The 19,500-nt window shown below is 49.5% G+C and overlaps 1 protein-coding gene across 2 annotated transcripts in view; it reads right to left on the bottom strand.

Moving 5' to 3' along the window:
* Positions 1-6,090: 6,090 nt before the first annotated feature.
* UCHL5 (ubiquitin C-terminal hydrolase L5) overlaps positions 6,091-19,500 on the bottom strand; it is a 518,067-nt gene continuing 504,657 nt past the window's right edge. For both annotated transcript variants that reach the window (XM_069641075.1, XM_069641074.1), the window contains exon 11: positions 6,091-6,802. In XM_069641075.1, coding sequence (XP_069497176.1) covers positions 6,761-6,802 — 42 coding nt within the window. In that variant the 3' untranslated portion in view covers positions 6,091-6,760. The remainder of the gene's footprint in view (positions 6,803-19,500) is intronic.

The following is a 19,500-nucleotide window of genomic DNA, read 5'->3' as shown; positions in this document are numbered from 1 at the left end:
AAATACATACCTTGAGACTCCGTTGGGGCTCTACTTTTGATGTAGCTGTGTTCTCAGCAAGTCTGGTCTGCTTGGAAATTATACTTCACCTTGCTCTGGAGGATACATTGGCGAGGCACCGACTGGGTCAAGGCCTAGGTTTCACGAGATATCCAAAATTGGATCAGTAGAATGGGATGACACTAACTAAATTTCAATACATATCAAATTTTATTCAGTAAACTCATCACAAGGAAAATTCATCTTAATATCATAAAAATCGATAAAAGAACAGTCAATTCATACCATCAATCATAACCACATACAGGACTCATTCAAACATTCAAATATAAAAACACCCAAGTATCAATAAGCATTGGAAATATTGTTACACCAATCCTTTTCAGCTATCACATCAAACAGTGACCCAAGTCCATAATATCAGGTGTCGTTGTGTATCTGATGCCAAATTAGACCAGATATCTCTCACAGAAAAGCGTTGACATGTGTTTCGGTCGGAGACCTTCAGGACGTAGGGCTTGGAGTAAATGCTCCGCCCTGTTCTCAACGTGTATGGGCCAGTAGTAAATCTAAAAAAGTAATGATAAAAACCATAGTGTCATCCTCATTTCTTAGAGTCGGTGACTAATAATGTCACAATGTGTTCAAATTCAATAAACACATAGGCCCCTACTCACCATCAAATTCCAATGGTATACACGCATTTCACTGCAGTATTTTTCATCGCGTGTTTTTTCATCGCCGTTTTTATTTTGAAAAAACCCTTTTTTTTGGGGTGGGTTAAAAAATTAAATATATGGTTGTGGGTGTAAGGGAATACAAAAAAAAGGGGGCTTGTGGGGGTAACCCCCCCCCCAAAAAAACAGTTTTTCGGAAAAAGAAAGCATGAAAAAACCTGCGATGAAAAATACTGCAGCGAAATAACGTAGAACCATTCCTTAAGGGAAGGTGAACGGTATAGCGGAAATTAATCCTCCACTGGCAGCAGTGTGTATGCTGTACCTGTGGAACCAACAAACACCACTCAGCATTCTTGGAAAAACCAAACACTCAGTGTGCATATCTATAGCCATACATTATACAATAAGAATAGGGCTTAGACCACTTACAAGCACCCATGGTGCAGCTTGGAGATCTTTCAAAGGATGCGACCACCAAAGGATCCCCCTAGGACCCGCGTAATGTTAGCCGGATCTTCCCAATGTCTATTGGTCACTAGGCCATTCACGAAGCTACAAAAGAAACACACAATGACAATTGTGTGAGGATTTTTCACCTCATGTAACAATTACAGCGTATATGTGGTGATTGAAAAACACACGCGACCACTAAAGCCGTGTGTTCAAATGCATATGCATTAGAAAATGTACACCTGTAAAACTAATCAGGCAATGCAAAATCTCGCCATAGCCAACTCCTCACCAAGTTGGAATTTGGTGGCGAGTAGGGGCCTATGTGTTTATTGAATTTGAACACATTGTGACATTAGTCACCGACTAAGGTTTTTATCATTACTTTTTTAGATTTACTACTGGCCCATACACGTTGAGAACAGGGCGGAGCATTTACTCCAAGCCCTACGTCCTGAAGGTCTCAGACCGAAACACGTATCAACGCTTTTCTGTGTGAGATATCTGGTCAAATTTGGCATCAGATGCACAACGACACCTGATATTATGGACTGGGTCACTGATGTGATAACTGAAAATATTTGGTGTAACAATATTTCCAATGCTTATTGATGTACTAAACACTTGCGTGTTTTTATATTTGAATGTTTGAATGAGTCCTGTATGTGGTTATGATTGATGGTATGAATTGACTGTTCTTTTATCGATTATATTAAGATGAATTTTCCTTGTGATGAGTTTACTGAATAAAATTTGATATGTATTGAAATTTAGTTAGTTAGTGTCAACCCATTCTACCAATCCAATTTTTGATATCTGTATAGTATACCTGAAGGATCAGGGACTTAGTGCAGGTCTACCCCTTTATTTACCCCTAGGTTTCATGAGGTAAGTGTGAAATGGGGAAAGAATCATATTTCTGGATGGAATAACCAGGTTTTGAGGGCCTTCCTGAAGGAGAGTCGTCATCACAGCAGATACTGAGCACAAGGGAATTCCAGATGGTGAGAACTTGGACAGAGAAGGAGGATCCTCCAACTTGGATGGTATTGGGAAGGGGGCTGGGGAATCAGAAGGAAGAGGGCAGAGCCAGACCCAAGGTTTGATGGGTTGGTAACGTGCAAGCTTGTGTTAGAGGAATTCAGGGCCTGTCTTGTGGACTGCACAGTGTGTAATGCACATGGCCTTGAACTTTGGCTGATAGGAAGCCGGTGGAGCACACCAAGTGCAGGAGGGGTGTGTTCGCTCCTTGGAGGGGTCCGAAAACAGACTAGGCAGGAGTAGGGAGTTGGATACTGTGCAGAGGCAGAGCTGGGTGTATGCCATGCGGTTTGGCTGTAAAGCAGCTGTCAGAGCTTGGGCAGTAGTTGGATGGGAGCAAGAGGGTGGGCATGTTAAATGGGGGCTCGGCGTGTGAAGTTTTGAACGCTGCAGGGAAGGTGCTTGATGTCAGTGAATGGTTAATTATGGATCTTGCAACGCTGCCTGCACAGGATGAGGATAAAATGTCCTTTAGCAGTGCAGGGGAGGCAGGTGTCTTCAGGGGATCTGGAGGGGCAGTTTTGGGATAGTAGTTTCAGGAATTCAGGGTGAGCAATAGCAGTGCAGGAAGAGAGGGTTGGGTGTGCAGGAAGACTGGGCAGGGAAAGAGATGAAGGGGGATGCATGCTGCTAATTCTCTGATGGAGAAGTGTCTTTCGATAGCAATGTTGTAAAAGTAGCCTGAGAGGGCATTGCAGAGTTCTTAAGGGAGAAACAGCTTGGAGTCTTGAATTCTGCAATGATCCTGTGGAGTTCCCGGCTAGTGTTACGGGAGTTGGATATTCGGTTTACATAGAAGGATCTTTTGGCTTTTCTAAATTCCATCCTATAGGCACTGATGTGTCTGCCATAAGTGGCTCTGTTCTGGGCCGTAGGGTTGGCCCGCCAGCAGCGCTCCAGGCAGTGCTTATGGGTTTTGAGGGAGTCAACAGCTGGGGATTAGGGCTGGTTCTCTGGCAAGCAGATGTCATTGGGATGAAGGCACTAGAGAGCCATCTGTCAAAAAGGTCAATAGAGGGAGGAAACTCTTGTAAGGCAGTTGGAAACTGGGTGATCAGTGAGTTGGAATTTCACTAGAAAAGATTCACAGTCAGTGTTGCAGGATTGGTTCTCTGAGTGTAAGACACGGAGGGGTTTGTAGAGGATGGCTAATCCTCGAGCTCTGCTGGATCGGCTGTGCAAGAGATCATGGAGTAGCCAAGGGAAAGCCTTGTGTCGCCAGAGGACCAGGTTTCAGTGATAGAGGATGTCAGGGTTTTCATTGGAGATAGACTCAAGGATGATGTGTCTGTTTTTGGTGACAGATCTGGCGTGGAGGATGCAAGAGAGCAGGTTGGGTGTGTGAAGGTGGGTTGGACTTGGTGATTGCAGAGGATAGGGAGTGAGTGCAGGGGATGCAAACAACCAGACGGCACCCCAGGGGAGATGGGGTGGGAGGAGGTGTGCAAGGAAAGGGGGTCAATCAAGGGAGAGAGGGGAGCAGGGGCAGTGTAGGGTGGATGGGGAAAAGAGTGCCCATGAAGGATGAGCACTTAGGGAGGGGTGGGCTAGGTCTGAGGGGGCAGAGGAGGGGGGTGTTTGGGTGGATTTAGGAGGGAGGAGGAGTTGGGGTTAGGTGGAAAGGGGGGATAGTTGCGGTTCAATAGGGGTGGGTTGAGTGGGGCAGGTACAGGATCATTTGCAGGAGAGGCAAAGAGTGGACTGGGTTGGGGAGAGGAGGTGGCAAGGTCTAGGTGGGAGCAAAGGTGAGAAGAACAGAGGCAAAGAGAAAAAGGTAAGTAAAGTCAATTTTGCGTTACTATTCATGGGCACTGTAGTTAACACAAGAAAAGGTATTTAAACCTTAAGATAAATCCAAAGGACTTCAGTGACACTGCACTAAAGGTGCAGTGTGTCACCATACAAAACGTAGATGCCTATTGAGTTTGTCAGACTCCAAAAATAGAGGAAACCCATAATCCAATTAAGGTTAAAACAGATGAGCGAGTGAGAAAAAGGTCTCTCAGGGTTTAAATTAAAAAGTCCTAAAGTCCAGCAAAAGAGCTGGGGGGTCTATAAGGTTGAAGGGTATTCACACAGAAAGGCGAATTCTCCCTAAAAAAAAAAAAAGTAAAAATCAAACCATGCCACAAATATTTTTAAAAACCTTAAAACATGCATTTTGAGTATACATTTTAATTTTACACAACTACATAAAAAAACCAATAAGCAACATTCATATATTTGTTAAATACATTACAACAGTCATACAATTAAATAGTAACACAGATGGTGAAGCCCATGAGCCCTGCTAATAACGTCCCAGGGCATGCTGCCCTGAAAGGCCACTCCTTGCAGAACACTAGGTCCATCAATGCTGCACTAGTCCCCAAACAAGAAACAGCAAGGAGGATCCTCTTTCAGTTTTGGCCACAAAACTGAAACACCCTACCCAAACCGTTCCACCTGGAGGAGAATCAGCGGTCTTCCAGGAAACCGCTCAAGATCACCCACTTTGAAAGAAATGAAAATAAATAACCACCTAAACTGTGCCTCAGGGCTAATTTGCAACAGGCATTTTTTTCCAAAAGTCTTGGCACTACCATCTGAGGGGTCACCAATCGACTCATTGAACCTCACCCATGACACTGGTCCGCACCTTTAATCTCAGTGAAATCTACTACCAAGAGCCATGAAGTGACAACACCTTCACCCCGCTCTCCTCTTATCCTTCTCACCCCTCAACTAACTTCTCACTACTAAAATCTTGCATCCTTCCACCACCCACAAACCGACCACCTCCCTCCTAGGTCTAATGTACCCAACAGATTCAGACCCCCCAACCCCCATATATTTTAGGGTGCTGCCCATATGGTTAACCTGCCCATTTGGTACCAACCACAAACAGATTTTCAGAGACACATGCACTTCCAACCTGCATCCATCAACACTAAAGGTTTCTGCATCTGCCTTCCCGTTCTTAGACGATTACAGGAAAACAGCAAAAAGAAAATCGTTCCCAACACTGCACCAGGTGAGAAACCGTATCGACTGGCCACTGAGGGGCTATCAGAATGAGAGTGGTGCCCCCTTGCTGGAGGAGAATTTCTCTAGGACCCTGGGGAGAAGAGGGAATTAGAGGACAGTCTGAAAGTCTAAGATGATTGCAAGTGAGTCTCCCATGGAGTTCTTGTGGAATCCTCCCCTGGGGGGAGAGGGAGGCAGACTTGCTGTTCCCAGTCATTGTTAGGAAAGTTCACTTGGAGAAACGTTTCCTCCACATTCTATGGGACCCCAAACTTTGCGTTTGCTTTTGCTTTTACACCACGTCCTGACTTTTTACAGTGAAGTGAAGCCTTCTACTCCACTGGCCTCTTGCTCATTTGTTATGAGGAAACTGACTAGTCATTCAGACTGCGAAATTAGGTTTCTTTTTTTCTTTTTACATGCCATTATCTATTTTGGGTAATTTTCATATTGCACAATGCATCTTACATTGCAGTGCAATGGGGGTACTTTTGTATCACCCTAGACCTACACTCAAAGGATTTTTGGTTACTTTTAAATGTGCCTAAAGACGAGATGGTGGAGGCAGTTACATTTTTACTGTATTTTTAGTTGGCTCTCGCGTTTATTGTGTTTGGCTAATAACTGAGGCTAGTGTCCCAACATGGCCACGCCACAAGGATTATCGCTTGTTCTTGGGCTTTCATACTGCCTGGCCAGGTCCGGAATGTCCTTAGCAGTAGGGCCAATGACACTTAATTTGGCTTATCAAAGGGAACGTCCACCACGTATACAATAAATCCTACAAGGAAAAAACCTGCACAGGCAGTTGTGGCTGGTCGGTTTGCATGGCCTCTAAACACCAATGTATATATGAAATGCAATGGACTTTCCAGTAATGTACTTCAATGGAACAAAAATAAATATACAAAAATAAAAAGATAATCTTTATTATTTGCACAAACAGTATTGCATTTTACATCATGCTAATTTTCAAGCATCTATAGATCTGTTACTTCATACTACTGCCTTGGAGTCTGTGCAGATAGCAACTCCAGGAAAATCTCAACACCCCTGTATTAAAGACATTATACAAATGTGAGCTTTTTCCAATATGTTGCAAGACAGTAGCTCCTGTGACATCAAGGTCCCCAACACATTAATGGCTGTTACACTAAAAACTATATGGACCAGAGACCACCAACCTCACACAATGAGGACTGTCGGGTCAAACCGTACTCATGCACATACGCCCATTAGGAACACAGGCCTTCAAATTACCTTAAGAGCTGTGGGGAAAAGACAGCCAAAATATGCCCCTTCACCGCCCCTTTGAGAGTCAGTCGTGTAGATCTCTGGAAACTACAATTCATTGTCAAATACAAAAGAGTCAAACTGAACTCAAAGGAGGAAATCCAATCACACCTTTTGTTTAGCATGTACCACATGCACACAATGCAGCAGAATGATGTATACATGTGTGCACACAGGAGGGGCACCTCTCCAGTTTGCCCTCCACAGCAATGTTTGTTGAATCTACAACTGGTTTTCCATGACGCTCAGTACAAGAGTTAAGGGCCATCGTGTCTTTCTCTTCCAAGACATCACTTTGCTTCCTGTGCTTTCTTGGTCTGTTTTTCTTTGGCCTAAAATAAAAATAAAAAAATCTGCTCAATGGATCCCTGATGAACATGAGGCATCCAACAAAGTTTACAAGACATAACCAAAACTGTCATTTGGCCAAAAGAACTCATTTTGAAACTTTTTTTGCCAGTTTTAGTACTGACAAAGAATTGTATCAACCACCTTCCAAACATATCCAAATGCATCCAGTTTATGTTACAAAAACTATTTAAAAAGTGTAGAGCATCCAAATATTGGGCCAGGCATGCAAAGGTGGATTTATTGTTGATTCATCCAATTAGTTTGAAGCAGTTGTAGGCTACTCCCCAGTGTCCTTGAACACTCAAGGCTCAGACCAGGTGGTGTCCCTGGAATCCTTACCTTTCTTGCTCATTCCCACATGTTGAACTATATCTATTGGTGTTTTTTGTAACATGCAGACAAATGTGCTCTGAACAAAGAGGGGCGAGTGAAGGGGGTGATGGCCCTGTTGAGTGCTGCTGACAGCACAAAAAATGATTGTGCTGGGTATTGCAAAGCAGGTTTCTTCTGGCATCAGCCAATGTTTGTTATCAATCTTTTGGTTTACCACAGACCAATTCATTGAAGTGGAATGGCTGTTTTCAGCAACCAATGCCAATTGTTTGTGGGGTAATGCACCTAAGGATGCTGGAGAAAGGGGCTGGTGTTTATGGGGCCAACAAACCCTTACACTCCCAAACACACCATCTTATCCCCTCATTCCCCCCAAGCCATATCCTAACAACGCCCAGGCCCCCTAAAACCGACCGCTGTAAAATGCAGAAAGATTTCAGACTGACACAATGCAGTCAGTTGGCTGCAGCCAGATGAAAGGTTAATCCTTATGTCGAGGGTAAATAACATCCTGAAAGAAGCTGTGCACCTTAATAGGGGCCAACTTGGGCACATGCCATGGATGCAGAGACTCTGACCCAGAAAGCGGCTCCATCAGGCTAAAAGATGGCCTGTACTGAAGTAGAGTGTTTGGTAAATGGGATTGAAGGACCAGACCATCCAAGATGAAGCCCAAGCTGACAGCAGTACAACAATCTGAGGTTAAAAGTGGCTGGCCCCCAGTGCTATCCTGTTGATTTCTGCAGATCTATCCATACTCCCCTAATAAAAGATAGAAAATAAATTCTCAACTACCAACAAGCATTGGCAAAGCCAGTAGTTTTGCCCTACGCATTGTGTTCATAGGCATGAACATTAGTAAAAACGACAGTAAAAAGACGGTCCACTGAGGTTAACAAGACATTTGGTTACTAGGTTCATTACTAATTTGTTTCTGCAAACACCAACTTCAAATTCCTGGCCATGTAAGGTGCAAGTACTTACTGCATTCATTCCTATAAATGTAAAATGTATTTAACTGCAAACACCAAACTTTCTGTGAATATTTGGCTTAAATCTTGGCTTGAGCGAGTTTAGTGTGGGTTTGTCTTGGCCACTGGAGTAGCACTGTATACATTATTCCAAAATCAAATAGTCTCTTAGCAATCAATATTCTGGGATTTGAGTTTAGGACTTTACAAATTAACCTAACAGGTGTCTGACTGCCAACAAGCAATCCAACAAAGTAAAACAGTAGGATAGTGAAATGAGAGAAAAGCAAATTTAGACAAAGGCAGTACAAAGGGACTTGTTTTCCCAGAGGAAGACTGGAACATCTCTCAAAGTTCTCTCAACCTTTGACCAAAGAGCAAGTGAGGAGCAAATGAGGGCAGTGAAAGCTGCTGCGCACGTTTGTCACGGATGAGGCGTGCACATTCACGGTTTACTTTGCTGCACAGAGTAGTGTTCCGGTTGGGGCTGTGTAGGGACCGGATTTTAACACGGACACAGGAGATGGATTCCTTCCGTGGAGGGTGCCATTAATGGGACCCAGCCTGTGTAAATAGCTGCAGCTGTGATGGTGTTTCCCATACCCTTATAAGCTGTAATTCAGCCGTTAAGCAATCAAGCAGTGAAACACTGCCAAAGGAGGTGTGCTGGCCTGTATTATGTAATTGGTGTACGGTTTTAAAATACTGTTTAAATATGATTTGTTTTGGAGGTGTGAAAGCAGAAAGGAAAATGAAGGGGTTTGGTGTGAATTTTAAAATGCACTAGCAAAAAGTAAAGTCTCCGAACGGGTTCTAGGAACAGACATGACAACACTCATTTGTTGAAAATCAATTATCCGGACGGTCGCTGTTCCAATTCGCTTGATGGGCTTTGCACTCTGAAGTAAACACCACTGAGAATGGGCACATGTGCCTGGCGGATATATCCTGGATCAGACGTTGGGGGAGGTGGGGCAAGAGATGGTGTCCTGCTAAATACTGGGACCTTCTCTGCCCTATCCCCACCTGTCGCCTCACCCAGGCGCACTGCACTTCAGTGTGTTGCGTGCAAAAATCTTGGAAACCGTGCATTCTAGGGTTTGAAACGTGGTTAGGGAGCTAGGATTTTATTCCTCGTGTCAAGACCGGTCGTTCTACGACCACATTGATGTGCCGATTTCAGGCAACTGTCTCATGTGTGAAGGTGCTGAAATTCGGGGAAAGGGGTGGAGTGTCCAAATGTCATGTAGCCAGTATTGTCGAGAGGGTCCCAACAGGTACTATGCAGAATCTGGAGAAGTTTGGTGAAATAGTTCCTTCTACAATTCTGCACAATACTTCGGCAAGCCTCAAACCCACATATTTTGACTTTTATAAATATAGAATTAAGCCTGCTAGGAAGCCACTGAATAAGTGGGGCTGATGTTGGGCTGTTTCACATGAAAGAACATCTGCTTAGATTTTCTTAACAGATAAGACAGTTTTCCTGAAGCCTCTGAGGCTTGGAAGGTACATTTTACCTCGCTTTCTGTATATTGGCTCGGTTTCACTCTCCCTTTACTATCACAGTTTGTTACACACCTAAAGCCACTTTCCATCTGTGCCCATTCAGGTTGAGTTTGGCTGCCTCCAGGTCCACGAACGCCTTTTTGTAAATTTTGTATTTTAATTTGTGGATCCAAGCGCTTTCTGCACCATCTCTCCTCTGCTCCCCTCCCCACCCGCTTACTGATTTAGTTAACTCCTGCCTCCCATCCCACCCCCTGCCCTGCCCTGCGATTGGGCCTCCTGCACAGCTCCTGCAAAGCCCCTTTGAGTCAATACCCAAGGGCAGCCACCAGCGAAGGACCGCATGGCAAAGAGAAGCTCTGATAAAAGTGTTGTGGGTGGTGAGTACAGCCCTTACTGCACTCCAGTAAAACCCCACCACTCCATTACCCAACACATGCAAACATTAGTTTAGCCCAACCGAGCCAGCTAGCTAGCCAAATTCTGCGTTTACCCCAGCCACGCCAGCTAGCAATAATTTGAGTTTAACCTTAGTGTGGCGGTAAGCCCCAGCATACACCGCAAACCATCGACATTAGTAACATTCTTGCATTTAGCCCAACGGAGTAAGGTTGCAATTGTATCCTACTTGGATAGGGTCGCCATATTGTGCATTAGGTGTCTAACATCCTTCACCGTAGTGCCATAACTGTACGCATTTTAGGCCGTGCCACCCTTTTAAATATAGACACTTTCTAATATTGTTCACACTATACACGAATCGCAGTGTTCCTGTGAGGCTGTGCCAATATGGATTCTGGGCGATTCCCACTGCTGTGCCAAAGAATCACTCCAATGCTGTGCTAAAGTAGATTATAACATGCATTACTTACCGTAATAGCATTTCTGATGATTGTATCTGCTTAGATACACATGCTGTACATATGGTCCAACATCCAGTGGTAACCGCCGAGTATTGCATCTCGTCTTTCGGGACCGAAAGGGGACGTCGGCATAGGCATGGCTGTAAGACTCTCTCTATCCTGACGTGTAGTGTACCCAAAATACCTCACACGCCGAGGTCCCTCCGATTGTATTTTTTCGGCCCCGAGGGAGCCCAAGGCTATAGTGAGTGAGTACATAAAGAGAAAGTAAGTCGTCTATGTTCCTTCCACGCCGAGCGGGGAGGTAGGGAGGGCGCATGTGAATCCAAGCAGATACAATCATCAGAAATGCTATTACGTTAAGTAATGCAGGTCTTCTGATGCTTGTTAATCTGCTTAGAATCACATGCTATGCATAGACTAGCGAGCAGTTGGAGGTGGGTTGTGAGAAGGAACGGTTGAGATGTCTTAGTACTGCTTGTCCCACCTGAGAATCAGACCTAGAATGAGTGTCTAGGCAATAGTGTTTTAAAGGTGTGTACAGAACTCCAGGTTGCCGCTTTGCAAATGGACTCAAGGGGGACATTTGCAATGAATGCTATGGATGCCCCAGTGCCCAGAGTAAAACGTGGTCTAGGCTTGAAGGGCAGTTCTCTTAGCCAAAGTGTAACAGTGTGATGGATTTAACAATCCACCTTGAGATAGCTGATTTAGAGACAGGATCCCCTTCTCTACCAGCTGCCACTGAAACGAAAAATTGGTTAGTTTTCCTCAGTGGTTTAGTTCTTTCCAGGTAGATCATGACTGCCCTGCGCACATCTAGTATGTGTAGGCTTCTTTCGGCCATGCTAGTGGTATTCTGGAAAAAGGTAGGTAGTTCAATCGATTGGCTCACATGGAACTTCGAGATGAATTTAGGTGCAAATCTGGGGTGAGTGCGCAGAAATACCTTATCCCTGTGAACAGTAACAAAAGGGTCTAGAACAGAAAGTGCCTGTAGTTCGCCAACCCTTCCAATAGAAGGAACAAGTTACTTACCTGTAACTGTTGTTCTCCAGCATGGGTCTGGCATGGATTCACATGCTCATGAATATTCCCCGTCGTCAGGCTGGGAATCCTCGGTAAAGAAAAAACCAGTATCAGTTTCGTTTCTGATCTGTCTTTCGTAGTAATAACCAATCACTGGTCTCTGCGTCATACTGACCACAGCCAATGACTGCCCTCTACCTAAGCACCTCCTCCGGCAGCCATCTTCAGATTTGGAAGCACGTGAAGTGGCAGTATGACCAAGTGAAGAGCCGCAGAGGGGTAGGCGGGAGGGTTCGCATGTGAATCCATGCCAGACCCATGCTGGAGAACAACAGTTACAGGTAAGTAACTTGTTCCTTCTCCAGCATGGGGTCTGGCATGGATTCACATGCTCATGAATAAAGAATACATAGCAGTACACACATGCACAACCACGGGAGGTGGCAAAGGCTCAACATTAAGCATCACATTAACTCAACATTAAGCATCTTACCTCCTCACCAGGCTCACCTCAGGCGAACAGGTTGCGCAGCACTGCTTGGCCGACCCTGGACTCCTCCCTGGAATCCCGGGTCGACGCAGTAGAATTTCGTGAAGGTGTGCGTCGACCTCCACGTAGCAGCCCTGCATATGTCCAGCAGGGGCACACCAGATAGGAACGCCGTGGTAGCTGCGATCGCTCTGGTGGAATGGGCTCTCGGACGGCCAGGCAGCGGTCGGTTTGCCAACCGGTGACAGTACATGATACAGCCGGAGAGCCATCTGGAGATGGAAGCCTTCGAGAGAGCCTTCCCCTGATTGACAGGTCCAAAGTTCACAAAGAGTTGTGACGTCTTCCGAAAACCTTTCGTGCGGTCCACGTAGAACTTCAGCGCTCTAGCTACATCCAGCGAGTGCAAAGTCCTCTCAGCCGGCGACGAAGGCGACGGGAAGAACACAGGTAACACCAAGGGTTCGTTGAGATGAAAGTCCGACGGTACCTTGGGCATGAAGGAGGGGTGCGTCCTGAGCACTACCCTCGTGTCGTGGAAAGTCAAGTACGGGGCCTTGCAGGAAAGGGCCTGGATCTCTCCCACTCGTCGTGCGGAGGTGATGGCCACGAGAAAAGCTGTTTTCCACGATAGAAACTTCAACGGGGCCGAGTGCAGAGGCTCGAACGGAGGTCCCATGAGCTTGGTCAGCACCACGTTGAGCTCCCACGCCGGGGCCGGAGCCTTCACCGGCGGGAACGATCTGAACAGTCCCTTCATGAACTCTTTCACCAGACGATGAGACCACAAGGACGTCCGGCCCGTGGTTCTGGTGTATCTGGAGATCGCAGCAAGATGAATCTTGATGGACGCGTGTGCCAGACCAGCTTTGGCCAGCGTCAGCAGGTACGGCAGTACTTGGGGAGCCGTAATCCGTAGAGGGTTAATCTTCTGTGCGTGGCACCAGACAGAGAACCTCTTCCATTTGTGTCCGTAGCATTTAAGAGTCGAGGACGCCCTGGCCTTTGCAAGAACCTCTCTGCAATCGGCCGGTATGTCGTATCCTCCAAACTCTAGCGCTGCAGGAGCCAGGCCTGCAAGTTCAGCGACTTCGGGTCGTGGTGGAGGATGGCGCCTCCTTCCCTGGAGAGTAGATCCGCGTCCGCCGGCAGCTTGATTGGCGGGGACGCTGACAAGTCCAGAAGGTCCGGGAACCATATCTGCCTCGGCCACGCAGGTGCGACGAGGATCATCCTGCACCGTGACCTCTTGAGCTGGTTGACGAGCCGGATTAGCAGAGGCAAGGGAGGGAACGCGTAGAGGAACAGGCCCTCCCAGGGGAACGAGAAAGCATCGCCCATGCTCCTCGTCTGGGGAAACCTGCTGGCGAACCTCCGGCACTTGGTGTTCGTCGCCGTCGCGAACAGGTCGATCTGGGGTGTGCCCCACCGTCAGAAGAGGCGATCCACCAGATCCTGCCGTAGTTCCCACTCGTGGCACGAGCGCAGCTCCCTGCTGAGTGAGTCGGCGATGGTGTTTTTTATCCCTGCCAGATGAAACGGCACCAGAAGAATCCCTTGGGCGACGGCCCAATGCCACAGGTCCTGCGCCTCCTTGGACAGCGCTGGGGACCTGGTTCCGCCCTGTTTCCTGATGTAAAACATGGTGGTGGTGTTGTCGGTGAAGATCCTCACCACCTTGCCCTTGAGGGACGGAAGGAAGGACCTGAGGGCCCAAAACACTGCACGGAGCTCCAGGACGTTGATATGCAGGGACTTCTCCGTCGGGAGCCAGAGTCCCCTTGCGTGCAGATTTTCGGTGTGCGCTCCCCACCCTTCTAGGGAGGCATCCGTGGTCACAGTCACCTGGTGGGCTGGGGTCTGGAAGTCCATGCCCGCCGTCAGATGCGCGCGGGTGCCCCACCACCGTATCGCTCGTCGGAAACTCTCGTCGAGCTTGATCCTTTCCTCGAAGCTGCCCGTCGTCTGGATCCAGCGCGCATCCAGGAATTCTTGCAACGGGCGCATCCGGAGCCTGCACATGGGAATGAGGTAGATGCAGGAAGACATCATCCCGAGGAGGGACTTGATGGACCTCACCTTGGCCGCGTCGGCCACCAACATCCGTTGCACCTTGCCCAAGATGGTCCTGGTCCTCTCCTCCGACGGGGAGGCCAGAAGGGACACTGTGTCGAGCCTCGCTCCCAGAAACAGTGCGACTTGCGCGGGCACCAGGTGGGATTTGGCGTAGTTCACGGAGAATCCCAGGTCCGTGAGGAGTTGGACGGTCCTTGCCGTGTGGACCACGGCGAGCTCCCTCGTCTTGGCGCGGATGAGCCAGTCGTCCAGGTAGGGGTAGACGTGAATCCCCTCGCGGCGCAGCTGCGCCGCCACCGGTGCGAGGCACTTGGTGAAAACCCTGGGTGCCGACCGTAGTCCGAAGGGAAGGGCTTTGAACTGGTAATGACGCCCTTGGACCACGAATCTGAGGAATTTTCGGTGCCCCTTTAGGATGGGAATGTGGAAGTAGGCATCCTCCAAATCCAACGACGATAGGAAGTCTCCTTCCTCCAGCTGAGCCAGGACGTGCTGGAGGGTGACCATCCGGAACTTCTGCGCCTTGATGAACTTGTTCAGGCGTCGCAGGTCCAGGATGGGGCGCCATCCTCCAGTCTTCTTCTTCACGAGGAAGTATCGCGAGTAGACTCCGGAGCCCCGAAGCCTCTTTGGGACGAGTTCGATGGCGCCCTTTCTGAGCATCGCCTTTACCTCCAGGAGAAGTTGAGGGACGTGAAGTTCTTTCCTGGCCACGGGGGGGACGCGCGGGCACCTTTTTTGAAATTCGAGCGCGTGGCCCCGGGCCAGGGCGTCCAGCACCCAACGGTCGGTGGAGATGGACTCCCACACGCTGACGAAGCCTGCCAGCCGGCCTCCCACCGGGGTGCTTCGGTGGGGGCCCGACCCCACGGCCGGTTCAATCCTGCTTGGACGCGGCCTTGCCGCCTTGACCTCCTTGGCGACGACGGCGGGGTCCGCTAGACTTGCCTCGTCCTCTGTAGGCCTCTTGCGACGACGAGCGGGCCGCTTGACGGTAGGAAGCGAAACCGCCGCCGGAACCTTTGGAGGCGCCCTTGCCTCCGCCGCTCCGAAAGGGCGTCCGCCGTTGCTGCAGTACTCCAAGGGCCCGGGCCGTCTCAGTATCCGCCTTGATGGCCTGAAGGGAATCGTCCACTGTCTTCCCAAACAGGTTGTTCCCGTCGAAGGGCATGTCCAGGACCCTGGTCTGGACGTCCTGCCGAAAGTCCGTAGCTTTGAGCCATCCACGACGTCGAAGGCAAACGCCGTTGCCCAGCTGGCGGAACCCAGTGTCGGCGATGTCCGTCGCCACGGTGATGGCGTGGTCCGAAGCCACCTCACCTTCCTGCAGGATCTCAAGGGCCTCCGCCCTCTTGTCGTCCGGCAGAAAATCCAGCAGGGGAGCTATCTTGTACCAGAGCTCCCTGTCGTAGCGGGCCACGATAGCCAAGGCGTTGGCCGCTTTAATCGTCGTCGCTGCCGACGAGATGACTCTACGTCCCATAGCATCCAATTTCTTTCCCTCGCCGTCCGGCGGGGAAGTCGACGTGGAGGCCGCACCCCCCCCCGCTTTCTTCCTGGCTGCCGCGGAGACGACGGAGTCCGGGGTAGGCTGCGCCCGGAGGCATAGGGGGGCCGAGTCCGGGACCCGGTACTTTTTCTCGTACCGGTCTCTTTTCGCTGGCGTCGTGGAAGGGTTCTTGAGGAGGGAAAGGCCCTCATCCCAAATGTCGTCCAACAGAGGCACTGCGAGGACCGTCTTCCTCTTGGCCTCGCGCCGTTGGTAAAGGAAGCCTTCCTTTTTCTTCTCCTCAGGGCAGAGTTGGAAAAGCTCGGATGCCCTGGCGATCATTGAGTGGAACGATCCAATCTCGTCGGGCGGAGAAGCCCTGGTGGGAGGCGACGACGGAAAATCCTCGTCGTATGCCTCGTCGTCCGCACCCGTCGCTGCCGTGTCAGTCCCCGTATCATCCCCTCGGGTGGACGGGGAGGAGGGCTGGACGGGGCGCGACGGTTGAAAAGGAGGTGGTGGATGGATCCTTCTTTTCTTGGTAGGGGGAACACCAGAAGGTCCCGGTTCTGGATCCCCCGACGGGAGAGGTTCCTCCGTCGGTAACGGTAGTCTCGTCCTTATCTCGGAGCATAAGGACTGTATAGCCAACAAAATGGCCGCCGAGTTGTCTTGCGGCGCTGGCAGAGGGGAATCTGACGGGCGAGCAGGGGCCCCGTCGGTATCCTCGACGATGTCGTCGTCACCTGCGTCGGGACCCATTCCGACGGGCTGGTCTTGTTCCACGCCTAGGCCGTGGCTTAAGACCTCGATCAGCTCCTCTTCTGAGGTTGAGGCCGAATCTACGACGACGCCCTGCCCCCCTTTCTTCTTCCCCACGGAGGGTTTCACGGGGGTCCTATCGATGGGCACAAAGGAAGACTCCCTCCGAGGAGGCAGGGAGAATCTGGGCCCCGAGGTCGCCACCACTGGTGCAGCCTCCACAGGCTGGGCCAAGGCCGCCGCGACCGTTTCGATAGAGGGCTTGGTCGGATGGATCAAGGCCTTCACCACCTTAGGTGCGCTCACCGCCTTATCCTTGAGGGAGGGGGCACTGCCACGCTCCTCCTCTGCCTTAGAGCTCGACCGGGGCCTCTCCAGGAGCTTCGCCGGGTGCTCGGCCTTCCTCTTACCCGACCCAGAGCGTTGGCTCGTGGTTGATGGTGCCGGGGAGGGTGCGCCCTGCCTGGCGCCCGTAGAGCCCGACCGTTCGGCGCTCCCGGTGCCAGCGGACTCGCGGTGCTTGGCCTTATGTTGGGCCCCCGTCGCCGGGGCGCCCTCAAAGGTCTTAGAAGACCGCTCGGATTTCTTCTTCTTCTCGCCAGACGGGCTCTTACCCTCCAGCCAGTTGGCGAGACGTTGATGGCGGTCCTTCATGGTCCGTTCCGACATGTTGCCGCAAAACGCACAGTCCTTCTCCACGTGCGTCTTGTCCTCATGAAGGCAGTAAAGGCAGAAAGAGTGTTCGTCCTCCTTGAAGACGTTCTGCAGCTGGCATCCAGGGCAGACCCTGAACAGCTTTCCGGGCGTCGAGCTTCCCTTCTCCTGGGCCATCTCCGAGACCGGGCCTGAGAAGCTTCTGGAGTCCTCCGAAGTGTAGCTCGACGAAATCTTCACCCTTGAGGGGCACAGATGAATCCGACACGGGTCCCCGTTGATCGGATGTAGGATCGGTGGAGCTTGAGGCTCTTTTGACCGAAAGAATCGAAGTTTTTGTGAAAAAGCGCGAAAAAATAGCACTAACGCTCGAGAGCAATAGTACGAGGATCCCAACACATGAACGTGCGGTAAAAATCTGAAGATGGCTGCCGGAGGAGGTGCTTAGGTAGAGGGCAGTCATTGGCTGTGGTCAGTATGACGCAGAGACCAGTGATTGGTTATTACTACGAAAGACAGATCAGAAACGAAACTGATACTGGTTTTTTCTTTACCGAGGATTCCCAGCCTGACGACGGGGAATATTCATGAGCATGTGAATCCATGCCAGACCCCATGCTGGAGAAGTGATAGCCACTAGGAAGGCTGTCTTAAGTCAGGTCTTTTAGACTTGCTTTATGCATTGGCTCAAAGGGAGATCCCATGAGCCTGGTCAAAACCACATTTAGATCCCATCCAGGAGCTTGGTGAGAAATGGGAGGATAAACCCTCTTAACCCCTTCTATAAAGGCCTTAATCACCAGTATCTTCCAACACAACACCTTTTGTTGTGATGTGGTGTAGGCTGAAAGAGCAGCCAGATGAACCTTTAGGGGATTGAAGACCACCCCAGTGTCTAACAGAGGAGTGAAGTACAGCACAATGTTTGTGGGTGAGCAATCGATGGGATTGACGCCCTTGGAATTACACCAGATAACAAAACGGTTCCATTTGCTGGCATAGCAATAACATGTCTTAGGTTTTCTAGCTTTCCAGAGTATGTCCATGCACCTCTGAGGGAGTTGTAGGTGTCCAAACTATGACCTCAGGAGCCAAGCTGCTAAATTCAGAGTTTGTGGGCATGGGTGTAGGGTCTCCCCCCTGTCCTGAGACATGTTGTATGGGCAGGGTAGTTACTGGTGGGGCGAGGGACATTTCTATTCGATGAGCGAACCAGTGTAGGCGGGCCGACATGGGGGCCACCAGTATCATGGTAACTGGTTCCTGGTGCATCTTGTGCACTCTTGTTGAGAAGGGGAATCGGGTGGGGGAGGGGAGCGTAGACAAATTTCCCTGACCATGTTATCCAGAAACCGTTCCCCCTTGGAGCGGTTCTGGGGGTACCTGGAGGTGTAGTCTTGGCATTGGGCGTTCTCCCGAGTTATGAACAGATCGATATCTGGGAAGCCCCATTCTGCGAAGACATTGGACACGATGTCTTCGTGCAGACACCATTAGTATTCTACAGGCAGAGGAAAATCTCTGCTGAGCACTTCTGCCAGAAGATGGAGTTCCCCTGGAACATGTTGGGACAACAGAAACATCTTGTGTCTGAGAGCCCATATCCAAATGTTTTGGGACAGCTTGGATAGCTCTGGAGAGTGAGCACCCCCGTTTTGGTCAGGCACTGCCTATTGAGTAGAGATTTAAAAAGGCTCAGCTGCCTTCTTTAACATGGTATTGAAGGTCATTTGGTCATCTAAAGGCAAGGCCTGGCGAGCCTGGGTGGACGGAGGGGAATCCAGGCACAACACATCAGTGTCCTGATCTGGTTGGGGGAGCGTCTATGGGTCTGTCCCTACTTGCTGGGTTTCTTCCCAATTGTCCGTGGCATATGCTTGGGCCTCATTTTATTTCTGTAGGAAGGAAGGCTCTTCATCTTCACTGTAAATGTACTGATAAGTATCCATCTGGACGAGGTTTTCATGATGGACGGGGACAGAGTGTTGATCTTCTTGAAAATGTGAAGCAGATTGAAGATTAGGTTCTCCACAAGATCTTTTCAGGGAAGGATGTTCAGAAACCTTTATAATTTTTTCAAGACGGTCCATACACCCTTCAAATTTCTCCCTTGTCCATTTAGAGGACCCAGAAGGGCCTATGGGTGGAAAAGTGTCGTCTTCCGCCCTTTGGCGCCAGAAATGGTCTCTCAGGTTGTTGGAAAGAGGCTCTTGACTCTCCTCATAGGTATCATGAGAATCGGGCACCATGACGTATCTAAAGATTTGTCCACGGCCTGCCCAATGTTTTTCGGCGGAACAGGAATAAGCCCAACTGCCGAAGTAATTCTTGCAATACTGTGTTCGATTACCGCCGAATCGGCGTGAATTAGTGGGTCCGAAGGTCTATCGGTAGACTTACCGTCTACCGTGGCGTTAGAAGGCCTAGCGGTCGGTTTTTCGCCTTGAGGCCTAGTCATGATTTTTGGGACTGCCGAGGCCTTCGGGACCGTTTTAGCATCAGA

Source organism: Ambystoma mexicanum, chromosome 1q (assembly GCF_040938575.1).
Source record: "Ambystoma mexicanum isolate Mex_15411 chromosome 1q, UKY_AmexF1_1, whole genome shotgun sequence".
NCBI lineage: Eukaryota > Metazoa > Chordata > Amphibia > Caudata > Ambystomatidae > Ambystoma > Ambystoma mexicanum.
The sequence above is the reverse complement of the archived record's forward strand: the minus strand, read 5'-3'. Positions and strand labels throughout refer to the sequence as shown.